Below are 20588 nucleotides of genomic sequence, written 5' to 3'. Positions count from 1 at the left end.
GCGGGAAGTGAAAATCAAAGAAAATACGACATCGCATTTTAATTTCGGAAAGAGAATAGTCTAGACTGTCAAAATGTCCCACTCTATGCGTGGTGAAAAAAACGAGAAGACTGTTACAGATGGAGAGAAGTACGGCGAACGATTCGACTCGGGTCACGTCGATTCTGGCTTTTTGTCTGGGACTAATTTAACCGTCAGTGGAGGCGATCTGGAGATCGACAGCGCTTCGTCGATACAGCTCCCTGTCACCCAAGAACCAATGGTGGTGGGCGACAGCGGCGTCGACCTCGGTCTCAGCGACGACCTCAGCCTGCTGTCGTTGAAAACCCAAAACTGCAACCGCTTCGGAGGCAAGGTCCAGGCCGAACCTATAGAACTCACACCTGTAACAACGCAGCTTTCTCAACAGCAGCAACATCAGCAGCCTACTTGCGTCAAATCAGGTCCATCCATCGCCAACATTCCCTACAGGCAAGTGCAGCACAAGCAGCATGATTGGACGGCTTTCTACATGGAGCAGGACGACGACGGCGACACGTAAGTATTTTGACTTACTTTCCTGGTTTTGGCATATTATTATGCAGACGATCGATGATTTGTTGTTATCTTCAAAACTCAGAACGGTGCAGGTGTCAGATATTTGAACTCCAGCCTGCAGTGTTCTTTTCAAGCTGCTCGCCTGCTGGAGATAACAGGATATGTGTTTGATCAAGATAACACACGAGTTATCGGTTATTTATTACGTTGAGAATTCTTATTCGCTGAAAGCATATTCAGCGGCGCAGCCGACAACATATATATATAGATATAGATCTGTTGGTCCGAAGCATGTAAATGTTCCATCACTCACTTCTCTTTTTTGCCTCGCACAAATAGAGTTGCCTATTTACTATGAAAATTTTTGACTTTACAGACACCTGCACAACGCTATATGCCAGAGTTTTCTGGAGGTGGCGTTACCGCTGATTAAAATGGCGCCGCATCCCTGTCTCCTGGATATTCTCAATGATCAGCATCTGTCGCCGCTGCATGTAGCGGTGTTGACTCGCCAGGCTAGAATTGTTAGGAGTTTGGTTCTCGCGGGGGCTAATCCAGCCCTCAGAGATATGAATGGCAACACGCCTCTTCATCTTGCCTGCACTTCGGGAGACTTGACCTGTGCGAGAGCATTGACCGACCCTCTATCGTCGTCCGAGAAGAGAAGCGCACCACCTGGAGGACCTGCACCTGCGATACCTCAGGACCTTGAGCAAAGAAACTATCAAGGTGAGCTTCGATGGCATTTTTTTCGTATTTCAATATTCGGGATTTGTTCCTGCACACGTGAATTGTACGATCATTTTAAGGCTTGAGATGATCTTGTTACCTGTTCAGCAGTCTCGTCAATTTTCATTTACAGCGGTGCAGTCATTTTATGCACACGATGAACTATTGGTTGTTCTTGGAATAAAATGAGTCAATCTACGAGCACGTAACCAGTTCAATATTTCTGTCTTACTCATGAGCCGATAAAAACTATGCTTGAAAAATAATTTCGAACATTAGGGTATGAAAATGCAGGGCAGTGGTATTATAATTTCAAATCAGAACAAACAAGCGTAATTGTGCTGTTATTTGGAATCATTAGCGTTTCAAAGAAATCCCCTGTGGGTTTCTGAATCAAACTTTACAGGAAAAATTGAGAGAGAGAAAGAAAGATAATTTATTTGCAGAAACCGAGTCAGTCATAGAACAAAGAATATGACGGAATTGGTCCCAGAATGTTCGTCACTTTCTCAGGTTACGGATTTGAATCACAATCGCATAACAACCACGGAGCGTCAGTACGATAATGTGCACAAAAAAAAAAATGACGATGGAAAAAGAATACGTTAAAGCAGTAGAAACTAGTCAAAGTCCGACCTCAAAGTGGATCCCGAGGTGAACCGCAAATCGAAAAACGGAGCGAAACTGCTTTAGGGGGCAAAAAAAATTCTGTCGCAATTTTACAGTGACTGAGGTATAGCTGAGTTTTCAAAATATGAATATATTTTCCTTTATTATAACTTACCGCAACGTCAGACATTCCTGAAATCGCGAAACAACGATTTCTACCGAAACTTGAATCGTTACAATCAGGTTACCAACTTCCGTCTTCGTTACAGCGAGATAATTATCACGTATAGCCAAAATCAGCGCGTAGGAAAATTTTTTCATATGAAATCAGACCTTCAATATAAGCGATTACCGAGTTCTTCACTTACACGTATGGCTATTATATCGCTCTCAGGACGTATGCTGGGGATTCCCCAGCGTGACGAAATCCCCCCCACACGTTTCCAACGCTCGCAAAACGACGAATATACACGTCGAACAGGTTTGTGTCGGTGCGTACCTGTGCTGCTAAGGTAGAACCGTATAATTTTCGCCACTTTGTACACACGTGTCGCATCGTTGATTGGTGGAAAAGCAGGCAGTAGCAACCGATTCGATGATCGGTTGTGAATAATCGCGGATAGGCGGTGTGTCGTTGAAATTGTTCATTCGAGAAGAATTTATCCCCGCCGCACGTCTTTTTCTTCTTATGTATTTTATTCTCGTTCGACATCGTTATGATCTCTGTTTTCATTCGTCATCGCTTTAATTATGCCGGTGCACGTTGTACGTGTAGGATTTCTTATGTATAATTATATACGTTGTATATATTTATATATATATATATACCTAGTTATTATATTATAGTAATATCAAACACGCGGTCACTCGTATATGACTGCTGCTGCACTTGGACTGTTGATAATGAAGAATGTTGATACGTTGCGACCTATTTAGTGAACTATTGTCGAATATTTCTCACAAGTCGTTAAGCAACCTGCTCATCACTATCCAGTTTTCTTTGTGGAATTTATTATTGAGAAAACGATGACACGGTTTAGGTGAAAAGAATGTCAAGTCCTTTTTTTTTTTCATTGGAGGACTTTTGACGAATATTTCTTAATGATATGAAACTTCGGAAAGCGATGTGTTGATGATATTTTACATTTAAATTTGCTCGAGCATTTTATATACGCATAAGCTTCTGTTTTATCTCTTCGGTATTAATACGCGCAAACATTCTCTCGCAGAGATTTTACTACCCTTTTATGGATAATAGATTTTCGCCAAGTATAATCAAACATGAAATATCTGATCCACCGCGTGATAAGAAACGAGTCGAGATTCATCAGAGAGATTTTCGTGGTATACGTATAACTACGTACAATTATAGGCATATAGCTGTCATCAATATTTGTTTATCACTTGTTTTCGACGACGAATGAGGCAATGTCGTAATGTAGTTCAGTAGACTGACCCTCGACGATTGACATATCAGCAAAAATTCCCCGATTCGTTATTTTCGGAGAAAATGATACATTTGCGAACTTCCTTATCGATGATAAGTTCAAGCTGTGTGAAGTTCTTCAAAAAACATTATCATATTCTTCTCGGATCGCGTCAATTTGGCTTGAAAAATATATTTTTCTCCTTTCGGATTATAGCTGGATATTTATCTAACGAGATTTCTTCTTCCTCGGCTATGTGGGGGGGGGGGGGGGGTATCTGCAAGTTCTATACAAGCGTCCGCACATATCAGAGTTCCTGCTATTTCACAGCTACAAGGCTTACATATTAGATCGTTGTTCGACTTTGAGAATCCTCTTCCTTTCTATTTGGGAAATATAAATTTTACTATATGACTAGCGTGTGTGTCTAGTAAGGAATGCTTATAAATTATTAGCCATCACCATTTTTATTTGTTACATCCATAATTATTATTGTTATTATCATTATATTCTCAATTGGATAATCAATCAACGGGACTCGCAGTTTATTGCTGTATTCCTGCTTCCTGATATTAATTATACAGGAACACTATCACCTTTAATCGTAAACATAACTGAAGATTTAGTCGAATTAACAGTTTATATCGGAAACGCATTCCGTGCAGAAAATATTTAGTACATAGTTTGACAAAAAAAGCAAGAATTCTTATTGAGGTTTGAATTGACGGCATATTCGCGAGAAATTAGGAAATGCAAATGGTGGCAATAAATTGACGATATTGATCATCGGAGTTTACCCGCAAGTCTAGTGAAAATCTAAAACGCGTTATCATCGGATTGCCAGAGTTGGTCGGCGCATAATTTTTCACATATACGCTCATCTTAATGCGTCTAAAGATGGGAATTTAAAGCAACAGCAGTGCATAACTTTATACACAGTTAAAAGAGCTGATAAACGAACATGCGTGATTTATACAGGATAACATTTATACATCGTGCATTATATACATGTAACTTTTCTCATACAGGCATACGTCGGTTTAGTATATTACATACACGCAGTAGCCTATCGTTAAGCGGAATTTATTTGTAATTTAGTCATTGGAATTTCCAAGCCCCTATCCTATCGTATACCGTGTACTAGTAGTTGTAAGATACGTGATATGATATAACCCGAGCTGTAAACTTTATTCTCCAATTTACTTACCATAGGTATCCATATGTTTGTATACATGTATGAGAAGTTCTCACTATCATGTTACCCTACAATAAATACCACATCGCGTGTGTTCCATTCTCCCATATTACATAGAGCTTGAAAACCGATCGATTAACGAGTTGAAGCTTATGATAAATAATATGATCGAAATACAAAATCGCGTATCGCCTTCGGCTCTTATGATATTAAAAAAAACAAAAAAAAAAATCACTAGTCGTTGAATTTAATTTAATTGATGTATAAAATTTATTTCATCCCACTCGTCTTGTGTTTATCACATTCATATTACACATAATGGGTGGGAGAATTATAACAAACTGTTTTACATCAACGATTTGAAAGCGTCACGCATTTCTGCATGTATTTCATTTATTATACATTCATGTATAACGTACACTTATTATAATGTGTATACTTTTTTTCATTCTTTTTAATACTCTTTTGTTGTTGCATGTAAAGGAGAGATTTGAGACCGTTGAGTACCCGGTGTAAGGTCTTATTATAATGCACATGCGATGTATCATCATCATCATCATCATCATCATCATCGTCGTCGTCGTCGTCGTCGTCGTCATCGTTATCTCTTTAGTTCGCGTTGCGCGCGTTAATGCCTCTGAAAAGGCTTCGAGAAAGATATCCTTGTTTTTCCTAGCGATTACGGCAGCCTCGGGCGCATGCTAATTGACGATCTTGAGTTGGGGAATTCCGACAATCGTGTTTCGTGCCGCACCGCGGTGAACGGGTTCACTGGTCAAAGTCGTGTCTGCGACAAGTTGAAGACTTTTTGCTCGTCGTTTATCAAATAAAAGACGATGTACTATTTTAATAATAATATTATTTAACGGAAAAGCTTACGTTAAACATCCCGATGAATCTGGGGACAGGGAGAATAAAATAAAAAGAACCGAGCTAAAAGACGAATGGTTTTTTTTTTATTCGACAACGTTTTCTCGAGTTGTGTTTAAATTAATTTCTATTTATTTTATTTGTTGTTGTTCTTTTTTTTTTTTTTTACCGCCGTTTGAATGTTTCTGAATTTAAATGCCTGCGTTAATCTCGCTAATATATTTAAGTACTCGCTCACTTTGCCACTCAGATTTACGTTATACCTGTGCATACATATATATGTGAATATAAGTAAATAAATGAATAAATATATGTGTACGGTACGGTTGTTGTACTACGTATATAACGTATGTAAAAGGAAAAATGCCGTCACTGAATCTTAGATGAATTCGATGCGACGCGCGGAACTTATCGTTATATATTTAATTAACGTAACGGTAACTTTATCATTTCATCATCCGGGAAATCATATTTCGATTGCATTTCACCTTGTTCTATATATTAATCACTTCCGTGATTTCATGAATTGAAAAATTCGAGAATCAAATTAAACGATACACGGTAAATTAGTTTGAAGAACAACGACAAAGAAATACACATGCTGCGATACCGCGATTAACATATTGTAGATATTTGAAAAAAAATACACAAATTTATAAATGAATTTAAACAACGAGGTTCGATGCGCGAATCGAGTATTCGAAAATTATTAAAATTAGTAGAAGGTACTGTGCATCGATAAATTTAGCGTTTTGTTGCTAATGTGAAATACGATTTCCACAATATCGTTTTCACGAATATTTCACAGACGTGACGCCCCTTTTACTCATCTTTATATACATTGAATTTTCATTTGTTTTTATCAAACAATTGATGATAAAAAGGATGAGTAGGGAAAAAATTGCCGGGAACGACATTTTTAAACAAATTCAAATAACGCCAACCATTTCCTGACGATGACGTGAGATCTGCGCGTATAATGTTCAGTCTTATAATCGCGAGTAACAAGATGGGCGAAAAGTTTTTCTTTTTGTTTTCTTTCCTTTTTTTTTTTCATTAATATACTTACAAATGTACAAGTGCGCACGTGTTGTGTAATAAATTTGCATCGCTATACGCAAGTTGAGTGTAAGGGTAAGAAAACAAAGAGGATGAGCAAACGTAGATTGCATTATTTATTCCGAATGATTTCTTATCTTACACTTAATTAACTCTTTGCGCATGGAAAAGTGTGCGGTTCTTTTTTAAATTTTATAAAACTAAGAATACGAATGTGATGGGTTGACGCAAAATAATAATACGACACAAGGTGTGTGGGTGTAATTGCAATACGATGCTGTATCCTGACAACGAACTGTAAATCATGCCAATATATCGCCGTGATAAAAAGTCACGCTATTGGGGAATCCCCAGCAGTGGGTATGATAATAATACTGCGAGTCCTTTTACCAATATAAGCGTGGTTCGCGTTTTAACGCCTCGGCCGTTTAGTTTCGACTTTCAAAATGTCCAGAGGCAAGGTTTCGAATCTCGTTTTACCGTGTGAATGATTGCTTCGCATTTCCTTTCTTTCTTTTTTTTTTTTTTATTTTGCCTTTCATTTCAACTGCCAAATTTGCAGTTGAAGCCGACAAACAACCACCTCAAGATCTGTTTTATTCTTTATAAAAATATTCTGGGATTTTTTAATCCGTTTAATTTCTACAATTATTCATCGCCAAAGTCTGTTCGGATGATCGTGAAAATGCAGAAAATCGGTGACGATTTGTCATCAGTGGCGAGTTGTTTTATCCTATTGAGATTATCGGGTCGATTTGAATCGTCGAGAAGTAAATGAATGAGATTATATGTATAAACTTGAATAGGTAGCAATTTAATTCGCGTTTTCGTCGAAAGTCTTTGTGCAAAAATAGAGTGCGCAAAAAAATTACACACACAGCACACCCAGAGAATAAACAATTATTTTCGATGCAATTGTCGTACCGGAGATAATGTTGCAAGTACGTAAAAATCGTGTAGCTGCAACGCGGTCGGTGGAAACGAAATGCATGCAAGCGTAAAAATTGGGAACACTCGATGGGAACCTAAAAGGCTGGAAAGGAACCGAGGATTAGCAACGGTCCTGTGAAAGAGAAAAGACGAGACGGCTGTTTGTCAATTATAACGTGAACAAAAAAAAAAAAAAATAAAAAAAAAAAAACGGGGGGATCCACTCGACGAAGTTTACAACGGGTTAACAATTTTAGGCAATCGCGTATCGTCGGTGTGAGAAAACTCAAAAAATGTTGGGACAGATCATGGACGGTTGTAAAACACAATACCTGCGGAATTCGCGACGCCGAGTGTAATATATATAGTTACATAGTCGGTATACCGCGGATAATCCGAGACCGTTCGCATCGCTGCACCGCATCGAATTATGTCGACCGTTTCGCCTGTCAATCGGACTGTTGCAATTATTTCTGCCGAGGTTTATGCGCGCCACATTTGTTCGTCCGTCTGTTGTTTGTGCGTTTCACATCCGCATCGTGGTCGGCCATTCACACGAAAGACCTCGGAATCTCGTGGAACATTGAAAATTTTCATAGAAAACTTGCAGAAATTCGCAGGAAACTTGAATCGTGTTCTTGGAAATATAAATATTACACACACCGTAACTTGAACTTTCGGAATTTTGAGCCGCGAATCGTTAATCGGTGGTAGGTATATAAAGTATCCAGACGAGAAAAATTCCATGAAATTTATTTTGCAAAAATTATTGCTCACCTTGATTCAATGTTATAGTGTAAAAAACGCGTTGACGTAAGGAAAAATTAAAAAATGATTAATCACTGTAAGATTGAAATTTGAGAATGATTTGTAAGAAGTTAAATTTCTAAACTACGTGTAATAATTAACCGCTTGTTCGCTTTGTTCAATTCTTACGGGGTTTACATGGGAATTTAATATGACATTCATGTCACGTATCATACATGTATATGTTCGAAGTAGTACCGCAAGTAGCGATTTTCCCCGTAATAAAGATCCATCGTTGCGTTAACGTTTTTACGAACTTCAATCCACTCCGGATATCCTGTCAAAAATTGATGTACCTACCTATTTGCCGCAGTCTCGCCTCTTAGTCTGGCCTTCGATCTCATTTGCATAAGCGTTACGCGCACCTTAACGCAGGTTGTGTTATTACGGCCGTTATTACAACCAATGCCATGCCCGTGCAGCCAAGGTGTGTAATATTGAGAGCGCCTGACTGGGTCGGTTTCTTTCGGTTTGGCAGTAATTAGGAATGCCGTAAATTTCCCGCTTTACGATTGCCTGCGAATATATCTCTCCGTGATTAATTCTCACATCGGGTTCAGGGAATTCTTGTAAGATCGGCAATACTCGACCTTATCCAGGCTAGATGGTCGTAACTAACGCAGGAGATGTTTGTCCAGGGTCGGGAAATAATTGTGTTGTTAAGTTGAGCTGTTGTTAAGTTAATTGCAACTACAAAGGCGGATTGTTGCGGCTTAGAAACACCTTTACATCGTAAACTCGGGACTGCAGGGTTGGGGCCCGAACGTTTTGAGTCTGCGGGTAGATCTAGAGAAAGTCGAGCCGGGTAATACATTCACTCCGTCTCACCGTCGGCATGTAAGGACGATTGTCGAGTAGTTTTGAAACGGTGTAACCAGGGTCCGAAGGGCAAGCACGCTCACCGATCAGATACGAGCCATGGAATATGGAAGTTGACGGCCCGAGTCGAGACCTTCGAAGAGAGGCGTGGATGCCCTCCTCGAATGCACTCGGGACGTCTGGAAAACTGACTGCACCGAGTGAGGAGTGGTGGTCACCCGTGGTCAGCCCTTTTGAAAACCTTCCACTAGAAAACGGGTAGAAAAGGGATTTTTAAGAGACGGTCGTGCCTTCGGCAACCGTTTCACCTTTACTGACCATCCGTTTCGTCGTAATTCCACTGTATCCTCTTGTCGCGCTAGTTTTGGCTTTTCAAATGTACTCTACTCATCAACGTGACGGTTGGATATCGCGCACGATTATTGTACCTAGAGACTATCCTGACCAAAGTGTGCAACTCGTGGAGTGAAAATGAGATGGCTCGGGATTCTGCGGCTTCTATTTCGCTTGTAAGCAAGTCTGGATAAATATGGCAGCGCGCGAAAGTTTTACACCGTATGCTTTTAAACTTCAATATTACCATTGAAGTCGAGGGGAAAAATGTACGGTTGAATAATCGTTAGGAAACATTCTCAAGAAATTAAAGAATTACATTTCTCGACTGAGTAACGATCGAATCAGTATGTATAATCGATCGTTATCTGTTTGCGAGATTGTAAAATTTTTCCAACTTTCTCTCCATACGTACGATCGGTACGCGTGTATGTATACATATATTCGACGGTTACGTAATCTTTTGTGTATACGTACGTATATCCGCACAAGGTATAATCTTCCTGTATATATTTGCAATTTTGCGAAAATACGTCGTGCAAACTTCTCAACCGCGTCGATCTAAGTATGTCACATATATACATATTTGCAGTGCATATTTACGTTGCACGTAGGTGGTGGACGTATGTGTAGAGATATTTAATTCTACCCATCATGTGATATCTTCTTCAAGATTGTAACGTTTAGCGACATCTGCCGGTGAAATCCTCGACTTTTTCACAACTAAATACATCATGCGTATAGATATACACCATTTTTGCGCGTCTGGTTAGGCTAGGTTAGGGTTACGCTGGGTTATATGCCAGAAGGCACAGAAGCTATGTCCAGCCTGATCTGCACTTAATCGTAAATCCCGAGTCATGCGGGACTGTAAAAATGAACACACGCTTCTCTTTCCGCTTAAATTCACTTTGGTTATTATTTTATTTGCACTTTTTCTCATACCCGACTAATTATAATTTTTTTTTTTTTTTTTTTTTTTTTTTCTAAAACGGAAGAATTAAACTGATGGGATTTTGCATAAATTATACACATTATATTATAAATAAATTATTCTCCGCAGCAGCTATAAATTTTTTAAACGACATTCTTATTTAAATTTTGGTTTGTCCGTCGGTTGTAGCCGGAAATGGAGTTTTTTTTTTCACCACATCTTAGCTTCATTCGAATAACACACAAAACACGTAGCAGTTGCAATTTAGTTGAATAAAGGTCAATTAAGGAACGAATAAACGATGTAACGGTTGCACGCACTCGTCCGATGGAGAGAGTGACTTGCACATTTGCACAACGACGGATGATTTTGTTATAATTTTATTTATTTTCTTCTTCATTATCGTTAATAAAATACCGATCCCGTGGATTTCAGAAATGAATTATTACTCGTTAATATTAATATGTCCGCTCATTCTCGTCTTTATATAATTGAATAACTATTATCCTGATGAACCAAGAAGCATATTACGGTGACACGCTGCGCTGCATCGTCACGTTTGATTAATTTAATATATATATATATATATATATACATGGATAATATTTATATATCTTATAATGTATGTACATTTCTTGCGTAAATATCCATATCTATATTTATGTAATACACGTAGGTATGTATACCCGACTACCGCAAATTACGCAACGAAGCGGAACGTCGCGTATGTAACTAACCAACATCACAGAAACAAACGAAAAAAAATAAAACAGGAATAATATTGGAGTAAAATAAGAAGAAACTTGAGAGAAATAGTGCATCATTTATAAATGTAGCGGTTCGTTACCTTGCAGATGTAACCATATCCTTTTCTATCGCAATCAAGGTATATGTATAATAGGGAATATAGCCGGCGATCTGATCGAATATTATTCGAAAAACAAGTTTGATTATTGCGGAATAATAAAAAGAATGCACATCAAAAATAACTTACAAAATTGTAAAAATAATCCGACAGACTAACAGCACGTGCATTTTATATTTATTATAGAAACAATTTATCGTAGCGAAATTTGGCTCTAACAATATAACAGTTTACAGTCGATATTGCCAGTGTTTGGTAAATGTATTGAAAAACAAATTTCATGTTCTTGTAGTATAATTATTGCTGTATATCTGTAATTTTTTTTTCTCTTTTATTGTTGACTTTCATTTTTACATATACATGTATATACACCTACAGTATAACGTACGCAATATATGTATGTACAATGCAAGGAGATTTCATTAATAATTCCAGAGAAATCACAACGCGTTGCGACACGATACTTCGCTTTTCTTACGGTCGAGTATATTTTCAAATTTCGCAGTACATAAATGCAACACGTTGCAAGACATATTCGCGAGAAGAAAAATAACGGTTAAACGATACTGAAAGAAACCTCGATGACGCGTGATTATTTTTTCGTTTCTCGCCGATGCTAGTCAGTCGTAAAATAAATGCGTACGTAAATATGCAACCTGCACTCGCATCGAGCATATATTCCAATTATCACAGCCGCCGCGGGGTGAAAATACTACTTTTAATTTTACTATTTTCGAGTTCCCCGGAGACACGTGTCGATGATGATGACCTGCACGTGGTTCTTAACCCGTATGCCAGTAATATACGATATAATACATTATGTTATACGATCATTCGATTAACACCGCCGCAATGGCTTGCGGGAAGAAATAATTATTTTAAAAAATTAAGAAAGAAAAGGTTTGGACTAATTGTCGACGAAATTATAATTGAATATCCTTATATTTTTTCCATTTTTTTGGTTATATACGGTATACGTGCGTCTAATCAATTATTGAAGTCATTAAAATTTGATGACTGAATAACACGTCAAAGTTCAAACGATTTCTTATTTTATTTAAAACATAGCGACTTTAATCTACGTACGATCTGAATTGCTACGAGTGAAGGATATATGTTGTATAAATGATATAACGATTTTTGTATCGATATGAAAATAATATTTGCGCATGAGCGACGTTTTGAAAGAATGTGTTTTTTCCTACAGTTTGAAATTCGCGAAGCAAGTTGCAGTCGCAGTTGTCCATTAAGCAGAGTTGTTTTTTTTTTTTCTTTCCTTCACGTTTGCGGTCGTTAGAAGATTTGTAAGACGTTGCCGTGGCTAATATCTACTTGCGCTTTTAACCTGTCGTAGGAGAGCCTCGCTTCGCTGTATACCTACATACACATTACAGACTTCTTGAATAACGCTAGTCATGCTCTCTATTCTACACAGTTTGACCCACTTTTAAATCTCCCTCTTTCCTCAGCAGCGGTTTTCTATGTAATGAATGAATGCAAGTCTTTTTACTAACGTATCTATGTGTATGTATATATACACGTACTAAATACAACGCACATTGACACGTGAATAAAAAGACCTGGATATCGATCCATGTATAAATTTTTTTAATAAACATTATAATAAATATACTATTTTATAGGATATGTGTCGGAAAATTCTAACGCGTGATCGACAAACAATAATGTATATAAATTATTTGTAGCGTGTTTATATCGTTATATGTGTATATATATAGATATGTATGTTATTGTTTACACATACATACGTGCTTGTGCGTGTGTGTGGGGGAAATTCAATCCGTATATGTGTCATCAGGGTTTTTCCCTCATTTGCGTTATCTCGAGTAATGTAAATCATAGATATGTATTGTCAAATATGGATAAAAGGTTTACATGCGCAGATAAATAACATATTTATTAAAACTGTCTTATATCTGTCCCGGTTCTTTTTATCTGATTGCGAAAGATTATAATATACGTGCATGCATCCGAGTTGTCATATTATCAAAAAGTGTTACATCTTACACTGCAGTGATTTTTTTTGTCTTACGGAAATATCTAATCGACTCTGTATGACGGCAAGAATTGAAAAAGCGCAGCGAAAATATTGCACGATTCGCGATTATTGCAAACTATACGCAAATTCGTTCCAGGGTCATCCTGTATCTCTTGACTCCGTGAATTGATGAATAAATTAATTACCGTGAAAACAAACAACGGAGCGACGGATCGAAGAAAGAAAGGTTTAATTTGAGAGGGTATGAAAAAACAGGATGACAGCTGATAAAATGAACACTCGTGTGATTCCTTTTCCTTTGAAACTGACAATACAAGTTGCAAGTACGATTTTAAGAAAGGAAAGAATTGAACGGCGAAGAAAAATGCAAAGCTCTTCGCTCTGTGGCTAATAGTTGTATTTTCCGATTATTCGCTTCCGTGCACGCTGAAATACGCACATTTTTCATCGCGGGCGTAAAGACACGCGTTCACAACCAGATTCCGTTACATCACGGAGTACCGGGTAGAGAAATTCAGCCCCCTGTAGCACATGTTTTTGATATTTTAAAAATACTCACTCGGCTATTTGCGCACCGCGGCATTCTCGCCGCGGGAAATCCCACATTGGCGTAGACGTTGAGACGGGATCCCCTCGGCGGGAAAAAAATCAAGAGTAAGAAATATCGTTGAAAAAAGTGAAAGTGCGGATAAATGGAAACGGAAAAAAAAAAAAAAAAAAGAAACGTGAATCGATAACAGAGGCGAAAATAATTTATAATGACGAACGACGCGTTCCTTTCTTAATTATATGTATATATGTATGTATATATATATATTTTTTTGTTTTTCACGTAATTCCGAATCCTAAATAATTGAGCAATAAATTTATTCGCAAACACAAACTAACACATGTGTGATATGTTATAACACGTGCGATCCTGTGGTCAGTCGTTCGATATATTTGTTAAGTGGTTCGCGTTATTGATAACAGCTTTTATATATAATATTATTACACATATGTTGTGTTGAGTTGAGATACTTGTTTTCATTTGCGTCACAGACGAATTCTTTTGCAATCTGTATATATGTATATAAATACCATGCAGCTGCTGATCGTTTCGCTGGGGTGTATTATAGACAGTTAATTAAACCACCTAAACTGGAATAACAGCCTCATTCCAATCAGCGTATGCAACGCCTTTATTATCCACAGCTCTGCGATCGTTTCCACGTATTTTTCACCAATTTGTGTGTGTATAATATACGTAGGAAAATTTTGAACACTCTTCTTCCATCTCGTTTGCATTTGATTTAACTTTTTATTGTTTTATTTATTTTTTTTTCTCTCTTTCACTCTCGTCGTAAAAATTTATCGGATTTTTTCTTCCTTACAATCTCATTAACCCTTCTGCTAAGATGAAAAGAAAGGAAAGAAATTGACACATAATACGAAAAATGACGAACATTTAATACCTGCTATATTATAGTCACGTGTGTGGTGATTCAATGTAACGGATTGCGGTATATATTATATACATACACATAACTGTCTCTTTAATTAAAGTGTGGGAAGAAAATAACACGCCATTTTTTCGCACCATGTACGTCTACGTACATAACATGCAAATGAATAGAATACGTCTCGTTGTATATAATCAACGCGAGGTCTCGGTGTCGCGGGATTTTCCCAAACTTTTATATACCAATTGTTTTTTTATGTGCATACATACATGTATATATCGCGCCAATTCTCCGTGACGCGCACTTGCTGCTATGTAGGTACATTGTACAAACATACAGATACACGTATACACACGTATACAAGTACTACCTAATACCCACTACCTGCTCTTATTTTATAATCACCGCGATAAACTTGGAAGTTTGTTATTTACCCAAGGTCGTCGAGAAAAGAAGAGTAAATTACCACACGGGCGCTTAAATTACCCAATACATTTGAAATATGGGGTAAGAAGTATAATTTACGGACGAAAGTAACATTCTAGCTGAGAAAATAACGATACGCAAAAATAGAAACTTTTAATATCGAGTCAGGGAAAGACGAAATGAAACTGTAATAATTCGCGGTCAAGTTGGAGGAGAAAATGCATAAAAGTGTAGGGGAGAATTCCATGAAATGAAAATTGTTTTCACTTCACGACGGTGGAAAGACGAGGAAAATTATCGAACAAAACGAATCGTCGGAATAGAGGGGGAAACGGATCGAAGAATTTTCCATCGTTTACGCCAATGACGCTTGCGACCGGTGCTAACTCAGGGTGGTTAAATTTAGCGGCGCTTTGATCGGGGCGAGCCTAGTTTGGACCGCAGGCAGCCAGCCAAACCTCTCCGACGGTGACTCACCCACCTCATGCCCGTTCTTAATTCTTCCTAGTTCTATCCTCTATCTCCGTGCGCGAGTCTGCCTTTGATTTTCAACTTTTCCTTCCACCGACTGCCGATTTTCGTTGGATGCTAAGGCATGTGACCGACGTCTTGCGTCTTGTTCTATCTCAACAAACCAGAAACGTCCGCCTCTTGCACACGCTCTGAAATTATTACACATACTCGCATCGACGATCCTTCTTATACTCGCCTGTCTCTATTTATACTCACACATGAGCGGGCATTTCCTCTCGCACTTCGCATGCGCGCGCAAAAAAAATATCGCTCCGGAACGTCTGTGAAAACCGCGTGACTGGAGGTGAAAAAAAAAAATATATATATACATATCATACACATACACATACAAATAGGGACAGCGGATAAAGAATTTTTTTTTTTTTTTTTTCTCCTTATTCACTCGGTTTGCGGAAACCGCACACCATTTAATTTTATGTATATGGAGTATTCTACGTCAAACCAACGGGTCATGGACCTCACCTCCTTAGATTTTGATGTCCGATAGATTTTTTTGCTTTTTTTTTCTTTTCGGTCAAAAATGATACTTTTTGATGATATTTTTTCGAAATTTTTCCATCGTGTATATATATATTAGTATATGTAATTATTATACTAGGTCAAGTCATTCACACTCCTTGTCTGTGATGTGTACGTAATGTGGGTAGTTTGACGTGTATGTACATATATATATATATTATATATATATATTTCTTATATTCCATGTTACTTCGGTATAACGTTTCTAAACGAGAAAAAAGAAAATCAGCGAAAATATCAAAGTCGTACACGTATGATAATTAATTTAATTTATACGTATGTATTCATGACACAAAGATGCGGTGGAAGTTTGATGTTATATTTTCATCAATCTTTGAACAAGATATTAACACGTTTGCATTACGTGGCGTTTAAAAATTATACATACAGCTGTATAAGGTATACGCGAATAAACGGTTATAACGTCCGCTCGATTCTTTGTACCTACTTGCGACGATGATGAATCGGCACATGTATGTGTCGATAACCTTTTGAAATTCAACTCCTCTGCCTGCTTTCTGGATTGTATACAAATTATTTTGTAACTTTCAACATCACAGGCGAAAAAGCAAAGTACGAAGCTGCAATTGCAATCGAGTAAATCAACGATTAGGTTTATCTCGATCTAAGAATGTACAATGATCTTGTAAAATCTTTTATATCATATGTTGTACATGAGTTTGAATTTCATGTACATTGTGAATTCCGATATAATTGCACGACAATTGGCTTTTCTAACTAGCGGCTATCTGAACTGATTTACATGCGATATGTAGCATCCCAACTGACGATCAATATCGAAATTTTCTGTTTCCAGGACAAACTTGTCTCCACGCGGCGGTGATCGGAGGCCACGTTGAACTGGTTAGACTTCTCCTGCGGAACGGGGCCGATTTGGAGGCTGGTGAATGGCTCGCTGGAAGGACGGCGCTTCATTTGGCGATCGAGCGACATCGGACATCGGTGACGAAGTTTCTACTCCAGGAGTGCGCCCCGTGTCTCGACGCCCTTACTTACGCCGGTATAACCGCCTACCAAATAGCGGCTTGCGGCGACCTCGAGCTTGCGAGGGAGCTTGTAAGGCTTGGAGCGAAACCGCAACCGCCTCCAGAGTCGGACTCCGAGGATGACAGCGACTCGGACATGAACGATGACTCCGAGGACGAGGGAGATTCGAAGAGCCCCGTCTACAACGTCAACAACGTAAACCACACGTGGCAAGGCGCCGGGCTTAGAACCTAGGGAAGAAGAAGACCGGGAATCCGGACGCGACGTCTCGCTTCCCTATCGTTCCTCATCGCAATCGCTCCGGACATTCTTTGGAGATGGAACTGAACGCCCTCGAGGGCTGCGGCGAGTCCTTACCGCGGACAATCTGTCCGAGGATGCAGGGAACGATTCCCTGATAACAGATGGATCTATGGGAAACATTGGAACGACACGTTTTTTACCGTCGACGATATATATATACTATATGTATATATAGTATATATATATATGTGTGTGTATGTATTTTAAAAAAATTCGAACGACATGTTTTTTACCGTCGACGATATATATATATATATATATTATATGTATATATATATATATATATATATATGCGTGTGTGTGTGTATGTATTCTACAAAAATTTGAACGAAACGACAATGTTAATGAAATGACGAGATGAAACGAAACATATCTGTTAAATGGAATAAATCGAAGAGGTTCGCGCGTACCGGATAATCCCCAATGTATGAAGTTGAAGTTAGTAACGTTAGCCTATCCAAACTTTGTAAGAAAAATGACTATTTTGCACTTTTGGAATAACTCAAGAAGTTGAATTTACAAAATCTGTGTTTGTTGATGATTTATTAACGGTTTGCCGAACTTTAGGTAATTTTAAAATTGCAAAATAACGAGTTTCTTCCGACCCCAAAGCATCTGTCGACTCGATTATCGTTGAATTTTATTTAATGCCTATTATTGAAATGTGTATAGTTGAATAATTGTAAGCGATCCTACGGACGATTTCGTTTTCTCTTATACCGGTTTATCGTCTTTTTTGTGTCACTTTTCCTACGTCTTTTCGCTTTCTTAAATTCGCTTTTTCGTCAATTTCTACGAGTACGGATCGAATGTTGTATATTAGTTGGGAGATTATTCCGTACACCGGCAATAATTGCTCTGATAAAAGGAGATATTCGAGTCAAGTTTGCGATAAACCTTCACGCTTGTGACCTCTTCAACAATTCTGGATCGAACAATCGGTGTATAAATATCTATATATACATAAATAGATACGTAAAATGGCGTTATAGATATAATATGATAGATGAATTCAATATCGTTTCGAAATACGATTTTAAAGAAACAGAAAGAAATATATTATATTGTGAAACGAAACAAATTAATAACACACGGTTCAATATACCTAAATGTATAGTATAAAGCGAATATTGAGAGAGAGACTATAGCGTGACTACAAAAATTAATTATCATTTATTTATATTGCTATTATTATATTACGAATATTATTATATGTAAAATATCTTATATATATAGGCGAGGTATGAGCCCCATTATAGGCTAAGCCCTGCATCAAAATATACTATAGATTAACTTATTATAGTTAATTGTTGTATAAACAATCCTCGTGACGGAAAGATAATTTCCCTGTACCTATCTAGACGTACCTCTCTCTGAATCTTTTCATCCCTTTATATCTGTATGCAAAATTTTTCACGTGTTAAAAACTCTCCTCGGTATTGTACATAGCCACGTTTTACCCTATTAGTAAATTAGCTAACAAATTATTAATTATAACTTATGTTATACTTTTATTATTATTATTGCTTTAGTGGAAACGATTATATTTTAGTAATAAACGAACGTTCTTAAGAAAAGACAAAAAATACTAGAGATTTGTTATTTCATATAATTACAAAATTTTCATTCCATGCAAATAAGAGTTGTGACATAAAAAAACGTAAGTGTTCAGTGCTGGGATGAACACGTCAGTGGAATAAGAAAAACCAATGAAATTGATAATCACACCGGAGTTGTCAGCTTATCGCTCTTTCCCAACGATGTTACACAACGAAGAGATCTGAGATTTTGAGATTGACAATAGCATGAAAAGAAACTTACTGATAGCAAATGATAAGGTGGTTTGATGTAGAAGCAGCTGTATATGGAAAACGTAACAGCAATCATATCTAGCATCTGTCCATGTTTACGAATGTTCCTTGCCCAATTGGTTGCCGAGCAATGAATGCGAGACACGTTCAATGACGTCAATTGGCAATTTCGTAAGCAAGTATCCAATTGTTGTTAATAGAAGAGTGATGTAAACACATTTATTAAATATTTTCATCCCGAAGATCATAGGCGTACGTCTGTATACTTGATTATTATGGTTATTGTGGCACGGTCACGTATGTATGCATGTGCTCACCTCCGTTTTATACATATCGACGGTTATTAATCAACGCATGTGTAAATTATTATAGTATCGTGCGGGACATGCGGATATACCTGTTTATACTGTTACACACACGTAGGTATGCGTGTATGTACCTATATTACCTATACGAATTTCTAGTTATTTATTTCTTTTTCACATTCATTTATTTTATATTCATCGATGGTGTCATGTGATAGAAAGTTAGTCACGCTATTCATCGATCCGTCTATCATCTCACTCACTGCTGTCATCGGCCGTATTAGACGCCGATGATCATCGCAAATGGTATGAAGAAGCGGTAACTTAGATCCAGGATCTTCACTTTCACTATTACTTATACGCTTCCGTCTCCACACAGGGTTGAAACTAGATCGATCGATCAATCACAAGATCTTCGCAGGAAAGTAAGAAATCTCTTCTCGTATTCTCAATTAAGAATAAGCCAAATTAATATGTACGCTCATCATTATAATCTCGGCAAAATTCCTGGAAGCACGAATTCTTGCGTGTATGAAAGTATTTTTCGACCCTATTCAAAGGTAGAAAGTAACGGAAAAAAGTGTCTGTCAAATATTCGAACGGTGACGCCAGAGGAAAGATGGCCGCCGTTGACACGCCTGCAATTTAATTTCGGCTCTGCGCTCATTTCCGCAGCTGGTCAATCACCGATCGCTATTTCGCGCCAAACACGACGATGGCAAGAATAGTTTAGGCATGATTTTACGCCCGGGCTTGGCTCTAGAGACCGAGAATTTTAGCTTGTAAACTCGCTGTCTCTGCGGCAAACTTCCCGTGTTTACATCTGTAACGGCTCTCTTCACGGTATCCGCGCTAACGCGGTACAGAGCAAATATTTCCTTTCGCTTCTCGTCGTCAGGTAGCGTTTCGTTTCGAATTCCAAGAACTGCGAAGATCGTCTTCTGCGCCGGTTTACTACTCTTATTTGGGGAAGTTCGCGTCTGCGGGCCATCAGCCCCTCCCCTCCCGTTAGCCGACTGGCCAGTCTCTAAAATCGGCAAAGCGAATTGCTCACGCACATGCAAAAGGCACCATACGGGCACAAAAATACCTTCTACACATGTTCA

General features: G+C 38.0%; 1 protein-coding gene across 1 annotated transcript in view; it reads left to right on the top strand.

Moving 5' to 3' along the window:
• LOC124178462 (NF-kappa-B inhibitor cactus-like) overlaps positions 1-18954 on the top strand; it is a 30582-nt gene extending 11628 nt beyond the window's left edge. The window contains exons 2-4 of the mRNA XM_046561816.1: positions 120-537; positions 914-1266; positions 16873-18954. Of these exons, the coding sequence (XP_046417772.1) occupies positions 120-537; positions 914-1266; positions 16873-17297 (1196 nt within the window). The 3' untranslated portion in view covers positions 17298-18954. The remainder of the gene's footprint in view (positions 1-119; positions 538-913; positions 1267-16872) is intronic.
• Positions 18955-20588: the final 1634 nt, after the last annotated feature.

This window comes from Neodiprion fabricii, chromosome 3 (genome assembly GCF_021155785.1).
Source record: "Neodiprion fabricii isolate iyNeoFabr1 chromosome 3, iyNeoFabr1.1, whole genome shotgun sequence".
In the NCBI taxonomy this organism is placed as follows: domain Eukaryota; kingdom Metazoa; phylum Arthropoda; class Insecta; order Hymenoptera; family Diprionidae; genus Neodiprion; species Neodiprion fabricii.
The sequence above is the reverse complement of the archived record's forward strand: the minus strand, read 5'-3'. Positions and strand labels throughout refer to the sequence as shown.